The following is a 14,004-nucleotide window of genomic DNA, read 5'->3' on the forward strand; positions in this document are numbered from 1 at the left end:
AGTGAGATTGAAACACAGAGAACTTAGACCCCCACTCACAACTGTCTTGCTGGCGAATGTAGAGTCCCTGGAAAATAAAATTGAAAAGCCCAAAGTAAGATTGCTGTACCAGAGGGACATCAGGAACTGCAATGTACTTTGCTTAACTGAAACATGGCTTTCCCTCACCATTTCCAATGCAGTGTGGCAGCCTAATGGCTTCACCATTCTCTGCAAACACATGAGAACTCAGTCTTCTAAAGGTAGAGCAGGGGGAGTGTTCTCCATGATTGACTGATTGTGGTGCACAGATATAGTAGTTCTCTCTCAGTCCTGCTTACCTGACCTGGAACATCTAGTGGTCAGATGTGGTCCTTATGTGCCGAGGGAGTTTTCCACCATCATCCTGGTAGCAGTGCACATTCCGCCTAAGACTGGCACTGGAGGAGCTGGGCACTGTAATCAGCAGGCATGAAACAGCGTACCTTGATGCCTTCCCTATCATATGGGAGATTTCAACCAGGCCAGCTTGGAGAAGTATCTGAACAGCTACCACCAACATATCTGTGAAGCCAGAGGAGGTAACACACTTGACCACTGTTAAACCACCGTCAGGAACATTTACTGTGGGAACCGAACTGAAGAGATGGAGAAGAGGCGGTTGGCTCACAAATAGAGAAAGCTTGGAGATAATGCGAGAGGGAGGATAGGCAGGTGATAGAGAAGGTACGCGCTCAGACTGATGAAGATTTTAATTTCCCAAATATCGATTCGCATCTCCCTAGAGCAAGTGGTTTAGATGGGGTGGAGTTTCTAAGGAGTGTTCAAGAAGGTTTCTTGACACAATTTGTAGATAGGCCTATAAGAGGAGAGACAGTACTTGACTTGATCTGGTATTGGGAAATGAACCTGTTCAGGTGTCATCTCTCAGTGGGAGAGCATCCTGGAGATAGTGATCACAATTCTCTCTCCTTTACCATAGCATTGGAGAGAAATAGAAACAGACAAGTTGGGGAAGTGTTTAATTGGAGTAAGGGGAAATATGAGGCTATCAGGCAGGAACTTGGAAGCATAATTTGGGAACTGATGTTCTCAGGGAAATGTCCAGCAGAAATGTGGCAAATGTTCAGGGGATATTTGCGTGGAGTTCTGCATAGGTACGTTCCAGTGAGACTGGGAAAGGATGGTAGGATACAGGAACCATGGTGTACAAAGGCTGTTGTAAATCTAGTCAAGAAGAAAAGAAGAGCTTACAAAAGGTTCAAAAACTAGGTAATGATAGAAATCTAGAAGATTAAAGGCTAGCAGGAAGGAGATTAAGAAAGAAATTAGGAGAGCCAGGAGAAGGCCTTGGCGGACGGGATTAAGAAAAACTCCAAGGCATTCTACAAGTGTGCGATGAGCAAGAGGATAAGATGTGAGAAAATAGGACCAATCAAGTGTGACAGTGGGAAAGTGTGTATGGAACCAGAGGAGATACCAGAGGTACTTACTGAGTACTTTGCTTCAGTATTCACTAAAGAAAAGGATCTTGGCGATTGTAGGGATGAATTGTAGCGCACTGAAAAGCTTGAGCATGTAGATATTAAGAAAGAGGATGTGCTGGAGCTTTTGGAAAGCATCAAGTTGGATAAGTCACCGTGACCGGATACGATGTACCACAGGCTACTGTAGGAAGCGATTGAGGAGTTTGCTGAGCCTCTGGCTCAATGGGGACAGGAGAGGTTCTGGAGGATTGGAGAGTTGCCGTTGTTCCGTTATTCAAGAGAGGGTGTAGAGATAGCCCAGGAAATTATAGACCAGTGAGTACTACTTCAGTGGTTGGTAAGTTGATGGAGAAAATCCCGAGAGGCAGGATTTATGAATATTTGGAGAGGCATAATATGATTAAGACTAATCAGCATGGCTTTGTCAAAGTCAGGTAATGCCTTACGAGCCCGACTGAATTTTTTGAGGATGTGACTAAACACCGTTGATGAAGGTAGAGCAGTAGATGTAGTGTATATGGATTTCATTAAGGCACTTGACAAGGTATCCCATGCAAGGCTTACTGAGAAAGAAAGGAGGCATGGGAACTAAGGGGACATTGCTTTGAGAATCCAGAGTTGGTTTGCCCACAGAAGGCAAAGAGTGGTTGTAGACGGGTCATATTCTGTATCAAGGACGGTTACTAGTGGTGTGCCTCAGGGATCTGTTCTGGGACACCTACTCTTCGTGATTTTTATAAATGACCTGGATAAGGAAGTGGAGGGATGGGTTAGTAAATTTGCTGTTGACTCAAAGGTTGAAGGTGTTGTGGACGGTGTGGAGAGCTGTCAGAGGTTACAGTGGAACATTGATAAGAGGCAAAACTGGGCTGAGAAGTAGCAAGATGGAGCTCAACCCAGGTAAGTGTGAGATGGTTCATTTTGGTAGGTCAAATATGATGGCAGAATATAGTATTAATGGTAAGACTCTTGTCTGTGTGGAGGATCAGAGGGCTCTTGCCCTCTGAGTCCATAGGACACTCAAAGCTACTGCGCAGGTTGATTGTGGTTAAGAAAGCATACGGTGCATTGTCCTTCATCAATCGTGGGATTGAATTTAGGAGCTGAGAGGTAATGTTGCAGCTATATAGGACCCTGGTCAGACCCCATTTGGAGTACTGTGCTCAGTTCTAGTCGCCTCATTATAGGAAGGACGTGGAAACCATAGAAGGGGTGCAGAGGAGATTTAAAAGATGTTGCCTGGATTGGGAAACATGCCTTATAAGAATAGGTTGAATGAACTTGGCCTTTTTCCCTTGGAGTGACGGAGGATGAGTGGTGACCTGATAGAGGTGTATAAGATGATGAGAGAGGCATTGATCATGTGGATAGTCAGAAGCTTTTTCCCAGGGCTGAAATGGCTAGCACAAGAGGGCACAGTTTTAAGATGCTTGGAAGTAGGTACAGAGGAGTTGTCAGGAGTTAAGTTTTTTACACAGTGTGGAATAGGCTGCCGCGGCAGTGGTGGAGGCGGATGCTATGGGGTCCTTTAAGAGACTCCTGGATAGGTACATGGAGCTCAGAAAAATAGATGGCTATGGGTAACCCTAGGTAATTTCTAAGGCAAGGACATGTTAGGCACAGCTTTGTGGGCTGAAGGACCTGTATTGTGATGTCAGTTTTCTATGTTTCTAATTAATGCAGAAAGCCAGGTAATTGCAAAGGGTTCACAAACTTTTTCTTGAAACTGTTATGTAATGAAGCATGAAAAACTGAAAATTCAAAAACTGAAATGTCAGCATGTCAAAAGTATTCATCCCCCTTTGTTGAACCACCTCTTGCAGATATTACAGACAGTAATCTTTTTGGATTAGTCTCTATTAATTGGATAGATAACATGATGGATCAAGATTTGTCCATTCATCCTTAAAAAATTGCTTGAGCTGTGCTATGTTAGTTAGGGAGAGGTGGTGCACAGCAATCTTAAGGGCTTGCCAGAGTTGTTTGATCAGGTTAAGGTCAGGACTCTGAGTCGGCCACTGAAGGGCATCAGTTTTCTTCATTTGAAGTTACTCCATGGTGCTTTGGCAGTGTGTGTTCAGTCGTTGTCTTGAAAGACAAAGTTCCTCCCTAATTTAAGCTATCTAGCTTTTATCCAGAATCTCTGTATTTAATGGTATTCATCTTCCCATCAATCCTGCCCAGATTTCCAGTCCCCGCTGCTGAAAAGCATCCCCATAGCATGATGCTACCACCACCAGACTTTAACGGTAGGGATGGTGTTACCTGGCTGATCTGCAGTATTAGATTTACACCACATGCACGCTTAGTATTGAAGCCAAAAAGTTCCACTTAAGTTTTAACTGGCCACAAGACCTTCTTCCATATCTTTACAGTACCTTTGATGTGATGCTTTGCAAAGTTTTTATGGGCAAGGATGTGCTTTTTGTAAGCCACAGCTGCTGCTTTGCTACGCTTCCATAAATATCCTTTTTTGTGCAAGGCTTTAGAGATTGTGGAGCCTGCAAGGGCTTAGAGATGGTAGAGCCATGTACTTCATGTCAAGTTGCAGCCACTGACTTCTACAGCTCACTCGAGTTATTTGGCATCACAGTTGCCTCTCTTATCATTGTCGTTCTTCTGTGGTAGTGGCCACCAACCTTTTTAAGCTCAAGATCCCCTACCTCGGCATTAGTGAAAGGCGAGATCGACCCCAGATCGATTAGTTACATTCACGTGCACCGGGGCAGAAAAGACCAGAAGTAAAACTCCGCAACCTGGAAGTAGAAAATAATGTATAAACACCAGGGGTACCCATCCTCTTTTGCACCGCGGACTGGTTTAATATTGACAATATTCTTGCGGACTGGCCGACGGGGGGGGGGGGGGGGGGGGCGGGGGGCATGTAAAACACGACTGCAATACACTGATACCTGAAGCAGGTTCCTTATGTCCAGTCTGTTCCACATTTTAGTTTTCATGGCTCTCGGCACTTCTGTCCTACTTGCTCATGTTTTTTTCCACTGAAAAATCTCAGCGTGTTTGTCTTTAAGTGTAGAGTGCTTGGACTCAAGGTGCCAAAGCAGTTTTGAGGGCTTCATTGCCTCATTAGATAGCCTCCCGGCCCGAACTCCAGACTCCTGCCCGCCAGACGCCTCGCCAGGTGCGGCTGGTCGTGGGTGGGGTGAGAGGACAAGGTCAGGGCCGGTGGTCCCCGTACCACGGCCAGGGCGGTCGCAGTCCTAAGAGAGCGAGTGAGGAATGCGACAGGGTGCGCCCGCCCCCTTTGTAGGATCTATCGACTGACAAGAGTTTGTTTCAGTAGATCGCAGCGTGGTAGCTGCGCTGATACTTACGAAACACTAAGCCAGAATTAGGTCGTCTGCAAATATTTTAGCACTAGATTCCCCACAAACATTCGGTGTGCTGAACTCGTTTAGAGGCGACACTTATCTGTCCCTGCTCCAGGCCAGTAGCAACGGCACTTACCGCTGGCCGCCTGAGGCCAACCAGTGAACTCTGCCGCGAGGGTATCACTGCGTTTAGGTGACTGATGAGCTAACGTGGGTTCAAGTTCAACAGTGGACATGACAGGGAACGCAGAAAGGTGCAGCTAACTCGTATTGTTTCCTCGTGGCCCGGTGGTTGAAATATACTATGTAGTGCGTGGCGGGGGAGCTACACACATGCGCACTGGGCAGAAAGAACGGAACTAAAACCCCGCAACCTGGAAACAATCTCTCAACAGTATTTGTGTATTTATTTTTCATTTTTTGTTCGGGATCTACTGGGAAGGTCTCAAAGATCGACCAGTCAATCACAACTGAAGGGTTGGCGACCACTGTTCTATGGTGACTTGTTTTAGAAGGGTAGTGTGACCTAGGCAGTGTGGCTATGGTTTCATATTTTTTTTCACTTTTTCACGATGACTGCACTGAGCTATGAAGTATGTTCAGAGTCTTTGAGTTGGTCTTGTACCCTTCCCCAGATTTGTGTTTCTGTATTGTCATTTCCTGAATGCTGTTTTGTTTTCAATTTGGTCTGGTCTGTTGAAAATCTACCATATTGTTGGACCTGATAGAGAGAGATATTTATTATGAATTCTTTGAAAACAGGTGATCCTCTAATTTTCTACATCAACAAATTGGGTGAGTTGGTAAGGTAATATTGCATCTAAGTGTAGTATTTACAAAGGAATTGAATACTCTTTCCAACCTCAATTTTGGTTTTGGATATTTTTCTTTTGATTTGAAATGATACAGAATGTTTTATAGGTTAGCTCAAAAATTCTATTTCAATATATTTTAAATATGGAAAATAAGACAGTGGAATGTGAAAATAGTTGTGGGAGCCAAATACTTTTTCAAGGCACTGTATGTGAGGTCACCTCAGAATTGTCTGATGCACAGAACCTGTATGCACATCACCTGGAGGTTTCCTTGCACCTTGTGGAATTTTCTATTTGTGACGTCATGTCAGTGATCATAAAAAACATTTCGGAATTCAGAGGTTTTCGGAATTATGAACTCTGGATAGAGGATGCTCAATCTGTATTAGAAGGCATACATCCAAGGTGAATGGGATTAGTTCAAAGGGGATATGCAGCAGCAAGTGTTTTCTGACAGTAGTGGGTGGTTGGAATGGATTTCCATGAATGGAAGTTAAATACCATGCTTAGATAGACAGATGAAGGGTAAAGATATTGCGAAAGCAGAAACGATGAGTTAGGAATTTAAATGCTAGTTTCCTAAATTAGGCTGAAGGACATGATCCTGTGCTGGTCTGTGTTCTACATTTTTGAAACTTTGCTGCTCTCTTCTATCACTGCTATTATTTCTGGTATACTAAATACTTATAAATGCTTCAAGCAGTGTGATAGCATTTTTTATTGCTGCTTGACTCCAACCTAATGTATTCTAGCCTTCCTCCTAAAAGATCATTGTTTAGCATAATATCTTTCTTAAACTGTTGTTTGTTCCCTAGGTTTGCCGAATATTTGGTAGCCTGGTTTATTAAGTGCCTAGTTGTACCCTTTCATTAAACCTCTTTTTAAGTACTGCTTCTGTTGTATTCCTATACTACTAATTTTTCATGCAGCTCATCAGTCTTGCTTATTGAATCATGCATTTATATACATAGTTCTATTTTGTTCATCTCATGGTTTTATTCTCCTCCCATCTACAGCATTACCTCTTCCTGATTATTCAACTGGTAGTTCTCAATTTTCTGTGCTTACTTCTACAGTTCTGTGCTGTTGCTTCCCCCCCCCCCCCCCCCCCAATCCTTATACTGTAAATTCCACCCTCAGATTCAGTAGCAAACCAACCCATGTCCATCAGCAGACACCTCCTGCTCCAGAAATAGTCCCGATGGCCCATATATCTGAAACCTTCCTTCTGCATCATGTTTTTAGTTAAACATTAATCTTTCATGCCTGTCTATTTTTTAAAATTCTTATTGGAACATTGTGTCTCAGGATTCTCATGGCATTTTTATAAGTTTTTTTTTCAAATGGAAGTAAATCAATGCTGTCTCTTCCGCAGATTACTGAAATTATTACACTGAGTCTTGAAGGCTAAGTACTGTGGTTATGCTGTTCTGGATCAATATGAAATGGCTTGTGTGAGCTTCACACAGGCGAATCACTTTAGAGTCCTCCAAAAGACATTGAACCACTATTTCTCCCCTTGTCAGTTCTTATAATTTATTTGCTTAATCTAATTCCCACTCTTCAATTGTTTGCTCTTCCCTGTAATCTTTCAGATGTCTATTGTGGCAACCAGAAGGTATATTTTAAGTATTTTGAACCAATATGAAAACAAGCTCATGTAAAAATTGTGTCCATTGATCATTAAATTGGCTCTTCTGTATCTGGTAGACCACAATAGCATTCAATAATATTACTAGTTTGTATTTCATGGTGAGGATCTCTTTGTTATGAAATATTTTGCATGTAAGTGAACTGAGGAAATATTTTTCTTAATTCTAGGGAGACCAACTTTTGAAGAAATGGGGACATCATCCACAAGAAAACATGAATTTACTCGCTCTGAGAGTGAGAACTGGCGGGTTTGCAGAGATGAACAGAATGGTGAGGATGATGATGGTTGGCGTTTAGCGGGTCCTCGTCGAGAAGGTGATAGATGGCAACCACATAGTCCAGGTGTGAGAGCTGAATAAGTTTCTTGGCCTGATAATGGTAAAGGTTTGGCTGCTGTCTGTCATGTTGTACTGAACACATAAAGGAATTTTGGCTTAATGTCAGTCATGGTTTGGAAAAAGTGAAATTGTGGCACGGAGAAAAGTGTATATTGTAAATAATGGAATAAATTTTAATGTAGTCCATTAAAATTAATAAACTTAATGAATTTAAGGTGGGGGATAGATGGGAGGTAGGGCTTAAGGGTCGGCACAACATTGTGGGCCGAAGCGCCTGTACTATTCTTTGTTCTATGTTAACTAGTAACAGCTTGAATAGTGAAAATAGAAGGCTGCTCTATTGTTAGTCCAGTATGGGAATGCTAAACTAAGTTGATTATCTTAAAGGAAGTTGATAGAAACAATGTCTGATTCTACTTATCTTTTGCAATCTAATTTTTTATACTTATTGCAAGAAAGTTTAATAAATCATGTTGATTGGCTCAGTTATACTAGCTTTCTAAACATAGGGTGCCATATCTTGCTTGTCACACATTTGGAACTTCAAATTTATAATACAAGTTTCCAAGCAGTTGTTGTACGTTTCTAGAGTTGGGCCTGTAGATGGTGCTGTATTGTCACAACAGATTGATAGAGCTGAATTATTGTTGGAATTCGTCATTACACTATGAAGCTAACAGCATCTTTTGGAGTTCATACATGCATTGTTAAACACAGATCCAAACAACAGTAAGTTTCTTCAGTCTTTTCCAAGAGCTATTAATGAAGCGATTAACTTCAAATATTTGAAACCTATAAAATACCCTGAAGCATAGTGGTTTGTTGCATGAGACGTAAATAGGGTTTTTAATTTCTTACTAAATTATATTACCACTTACCACAATCTTGAGTATTTCAAAATGTTTTGTAGAGTTTTTGATATTTTAATTACTACTTCCTGTCTTCAGAATAATAAAATTGAAGTATTACAATATATTGACATATGTCTGATGTAAATTCATCTTTAAGTGGAGAAATTAGTGATTTCCACAGTTGAACTTGATGAACGAGATTCCAAAATTGTCCACCATTTTTTTAAAACTTTATTTTTATTATTTTGCTGATAACAGAACAAACAGGATAAAAACAAACAGACAGACAGGGTCATCATAGGTAAAGTGAAACCTGTATCTTATAATAGAAAAAGTGATTAGTATTTTTATGTTGAACAACATTCAGCTGGGTTCATTGATACCATTAACAATGAAGAGAGAGAGAGAGAGAGAGAAGCACTTATTAAAATGAATCTGAATGAGCATTGAAAATCTTGAGCTGAATTCTCATAGCAGTTTCTGTGTTTATAGATTATCAGCCATGTTTTTAAAGCAGTTATTGACTCCAATGAAGACATTTTCAAATAACCTGTCGGGTAAAATAAATATATAGTACATATAAATAGTTGAAGCCGTGAAATAAGTGACACATAAACACTCACCTTTATTTTGACACCCATGATATGTCTCTTGTCAACGAATGAAATTTGTTTAGTAGATTAATATACTCTACAGTTTGATTTTCTTCTCTCAAAAAGTAGTATATGCATGAATTATCATCACAGATCAGAAATTACTTTAAACCAAAATCTTCATTTCAAACTGGAGTACTAAAGCCATTGCTCCTAATCTGTTGAGATTAATTACTACATGGATTTTTTAAGACTTTTTATTTTGCCTCTTTTATTATCGTTTTGAGAATTTACATTGTTTTAGCATTAATTTGTGTTCAAACTTTTTAACAGATGAGCTTGTTCTACAGGTTGGAGAGAAGCTATGGAGCGCAGGAGACGGTTTGAATTTGATTACAGAGATAGAGATGATGAACGAATTTATAGACGAGTGCGCTCAGGTAGCAGTGGTGTGGATGATGAAAAGGACAGTTTGCCAGAATGGTGTCTAGAGGATGCAGACGAAGAGATGGGGACATTTGATTCTTCAGGCGCATTTATGTCCTTAAAGGTGGGGAAATTCTACTACACGATTTTTAACTTTGAGCTTTCTGAAATGATGGGTATTGTTATTCAAGTTACTTCTTTCAGTGTCTTGATTTTTATTAGCTTCCATATAATGCAGTTCTGATTGAAGCCTCTGCATCTTAATGCCTGATAACACCCACATGAGGATAAAAATTACTTCTGGGCTATTGACTTTCATTGAACTCTGAGTAAGCTATTATATAAACTTGCAGTCAATGTAATTAACTGATTTGGGGCTAATTCAGCAAGGTTTTAAAAAAAGACAGTAATGGTGTTTACGTGTTGTATTTTGAGGTAGTAGTTGAGGGATAGTGTTAGGTAGAAAGTTGGCTGCAGTTGATCTGCCATTTCTGATCTGGAGTACTTGTAATTAAAACTTATTATCTATAGTAGTAATGCTTATATGTTCTAGTACTGGAAAATTATGATGCAGTTGAAAGATGATATTTTACATAAAATAAGAAACAGCTAAGTTTGATTGAGGCCCTCAGGACTGTGACGTGCCAAGGGATATTTTTTGGCTAAGTACTTTAGAGTTGTTGAAGTGGTGCTTGGTGGCCAGGAGAGAAATTCTACAGGAGAAATGAAATGAATGATCAGATATTTTATTCATGTAAGTTGAAGTCAAACTTTAGCCAATGTATCAGGCAGTTCTCTTCTTAGTGTTACAGGATTTTATTCCTATTTGAATAAAGTGGCATAGCTGGTCAAGGTGCTGCCTTGCAGTGATAGAAAGTCAGGTTCAATCCTGACCTTAGGTGATGTCTAAGTGGAGTTTTGGAATTCTATGACTGTATAGGTTTCCTCCAGACATTCCCGGACACCTTTTGATTTGCTCTTGGAGTTCTGGTATTTAATTGATTGGTTAAGTTGCTAGTTCATTATGACCTGTAACTCTCTCTCCTTGCCTCCATCCCAGTTGTTGACTATAGATATTACTGCTTTATATGATTTTGGAATGAATTTAAATTATTTAAGAAATTTGCTGAACATGTTTAACCAAAGATATGGTTCAAGAACCTTCCTGCTGAAGTCTTGGGTTGAGGTTGACCTTTCAAAAATGACTCTAATCTTTATTCTAATCCTACACAAAACCCAATTTATTTTCCCTAGATCCCTATCTAGATTTTGCCACTTAGCTCCATACTAGGGGCATGTTATAGTGGTCAAATAATCTGACAAGCTCCATATCTTTGGGATGTTTAAGAAAATCAGAGCAGCCAGAGAAACCGGGGTGGTCATTGGAAGAATGTGTGGACACCACACTTACAGAACGGTAGATCAAGATTAACCCAAGATTTCTGAAATTTTAGCCCAGGGGTGGGCAAACTTTTTGACTTGTGGGCCACAAAGGGTTCTAAAATTTGACAGGGGGGCCGGACCAGGAGCAGATGGACGGAGTGTTTTGGTAATACACCTCATAAAGAGAAAATAAAATATCATGGGATATGTAGAAAACATGTGCTTTAATTTCAATTGAAAATGAACAAATGCATTACAACAAAATATCTGTCTTTGAAGTCCCATGGTATTTAGCTATTTATTGAAATGACTTTTAAAACACTGAAAATTAAATGAATAAAATACAGCTTTTTTAATAGTAACAGTTATTATTTTAAAGCACTAAAAATTCTGTTATCCTTCAAGATATCATCATCACTCTCCTCCTGACTGTCTTTATTTCAAAAACGGTAGGAAATGCAGGTCTACTTGTCCTGCTCCTTCTTATTCAATTGTCCCCTGTGCCAAAACTCAACAACGACCCGCACAATGACAGAACAGTGAGAGCGCGCCAGTATGCGGAGCTCTGTGCTCGCAAATCCCCGCAGGCTATCTCCCTTAGCCGGAACGCTGGCTAATTGTGAGCTGGTTCGGATGTGCCAGGAAATGGGTTGCCACAAGGTCACAAAGTAAAGCGCAAATGTGGAGTAATACGCTGCACCTCAGCAAAGGTCAATGTATATAGAGTGTGTCATCTATTGGGAAAACGCCAGAATTGCGGGGAAAAAACGTTAACAAGGTTTATTAATATAATTTCATCAAGTTCTGCAGGCCGGATTAAAAAGCTTAACGGGCCGCATATGGCCCGCGGGCCGTAGTTTGCCCATGCCTGTTTTAGCCTCACCTGTATTCCATTGATAAATAAAAAGGTATGTTGCTATTTGAGATTTGAGTAGAGCAAGTCATAGGTTAAAGAGATGTTGACAGACATACTTAATTGATCCTGAGGGAAATTGGGTTTCGTTACAGTCACACCAACCAAGAATAGGGTAGAAATATAGCAATATAAACCATAAATAATTAAATAATAATAAATAAATAATGCCAAGTGGAAATTAGTCCAGAACCAGTCTATTGGCTCAGGGTGTCTGACACTCCGAGGGAGGAGTTGTAAAGTTTGATGGCCACAGGCAGGAATGACTTCCTATGACGCTCAGTGTTGCACCTCGGTGGAATGAGTCTCTGGCTGAATGTACTCCTGTGCCTAACCAGTACATTATGGAGTGGATGCAACTTGGAGTGGATGGCATGCAACTTGGACAGCATCTTCTTTTCAGACACCACCGTCAGAGAGTCCAGTTCCACCCCCACAACATCACTGGCCTTACAAATGCGTTTGTTGACTCTGTTGGTGTCTGCTACCCTCAGCCTGCTGCCCCAGCACACAACAGCAAACATGATAGCACTGGCCACCACAGACTCGTAGAATATCCTCAGCACCGTCCGGCTGATGTTAAAGGGCCTCAGTCTCCTCAGGAAATAGAGACGGCTCTGACCCTTCTTGTAGACAGCCTCAGTGTTGAAGCTTGGTGAGAGTTGCTGTTAGTATTGAATCATAGTAAGGTGATGGAAGAGTGGATATTCAGATGAGCCATGAAAGATTAGGTAAGCAAGCTGCTAAATTGCAATGCAAGTTTAACAGATTGCACCAAATATTTTATGTTCGCTGGACTTCCAGAAATGTAGGCATTAGTAGATGGGCAGGTGTTCAAAGACCATCTTTTTTGAATGCTGAAATCATGTTGATGTTCATGAGATTTGCTGGGTAATTCAGCTGTTTCATGAGTGTTAGCCACATTGGGGTGAGCTTGAAGTTGGTTATTGGAAAAGCTGAAACTAGATAAAGATTGTAGATGTATTTCTTGAAGTTGAATGGTGAATCTGTGGAATTCTTTGCCACAGGTAGTTGTGCAGGCCAAGTCTTGATAGACATTGGTAGATTCTTGATTGGCCAGAATATAAAGGGATATGAGGAGAAGGCAGGATATTGGGGCTGAGAGGAAAAGTGAATCAGCAATGATGAAATGGTGGAGCAGATGTGATAGGTCAAATGGGCTAATTCTGTTCCTATATCTTGTGGTCTTATAAATTGGGTGTAATTTTTGAGTTGGCCGATTTGCATGTACTTATGAAGGTAGACAATTGATTAATATCTCATCTGGAAGATAGCACTAAAAATAATCTTTGTTTACTGTCAGTTTTAATTAAATGCCAAACTTTCCGAAGATGGACATAAATATACAGGTTCCTCACTTAGTTCTGCTTCTGATCAGATTCCTCAAGTGAAAATGTTTGTAGCAGGTTAATAAAAGGATTTTAAATTTGATGCAATATTATTCTGTCAGCATTTAATTTTTTTGTTTTATGTGTTTTTATTGTTAACAAAAGTTTTTAACTGCATATTTTCTTTACCATATGGCTTTATAGAAGACTCCCAAAGAACCTATTCCTGAGGAGCAGGAATTAGATTTTAAGCAGATAGAGGATGGAGGAGAAAGATCAAACTCAGAGGAAAGTGACAAAGAAGCTAAGGAACCTGATAAGAATGACAAAAAAGAGACTGATGAAGGTATATTATCAAGTTTTTCAGTATGAAGAGATATGACCCTCAAGTATTTCAATTGATTTTCTTGTCCGTTTCCTTCTTGTTTAAGATATAGGATTCAAAATTGTTTAATGTTGTTTCCTGTACACAAGTGTAAAGGGAAATGAAATAATTGTTACTCCAGATCGGCTGCGGCACAAAAAAGCAAGATAAAGAATGCAATAATAAAAAAAAACAAATATAAACGCATAAGTTAGCTTTTCTACATAGATTAATTGTGCGTCCATAAAGTGATACTTAAGGTGACTGCCAGAAAATAATAAAATTATGGTGGAGGTATTCATCAGCCTTACTGCTTGTGGATACTGGCTTTATTCTGGTGGTCTTGGACAAACAGTCCTTGGGCAGGGTGGGTGGGATGTTACTGTCCCTCTTCCGGCACCTTTCTGTACATATGTTCTTGGTGGCAGTTAGGCTGGGTGCCAACAACACGTTGGGAAATTTTGACTACCCATTGTAGAGCCATCATGTCTGCCAGTGATGCAGCTCGTCAGGACACTCTC

General features: G+C 40.4%; 1 protein-coding gene across 4 annotated transcripts in view; it reads left to right on the forward strand.

Moving 5' to 3' along the window:
- The window catches only part of gigyf2 (GRB10 interacting GYF protein 2), a 134,347-nt gene that overhangs the window by 40,874 nt on the left and 79,469 nt on the right, over window positions 1-14,004 (forward strand). For 2 of the 4 annotated variants that reach the window (XM_059948585.1, XM_059948605.1), the window contains 3 exons: window positions 7,435-7,608; window positions 9,399-9,598; window positions 13,324-13,465. In XM_059948585.1, the coding sequence (XP_059804568.1) occupies window positions 7,435-7,608; window positions 9,399-9,598; window positions 13,324-13,465 (516 nt within the window). The remainder of the gene's footprint in view (window positions 1-7,434; window positions 7,609-9,398; window positions 9,599-13,323; window positions 13,466-14,004) is intronic. The other 2 variants (XM_059948594.1, XM_059948612.1) reach the window with 1 other exon arrangement.

Source organism: Hypanus sabinus, chromosome 2 (assembly GCF_030144855.1).
Source record: "Hypanus sabinus isolate sHypSab1 chromosome 2, sHypSab1.hap1, whole genome shotgun sequence".
Taxonomy (NCBI): domain Eukaryota; kingdom Metazoa; phylum Chordata; class Chondrichthyes; order Myliobatiformes; family Dasyatidae; genus Hypanus; species Hypanus sabinus.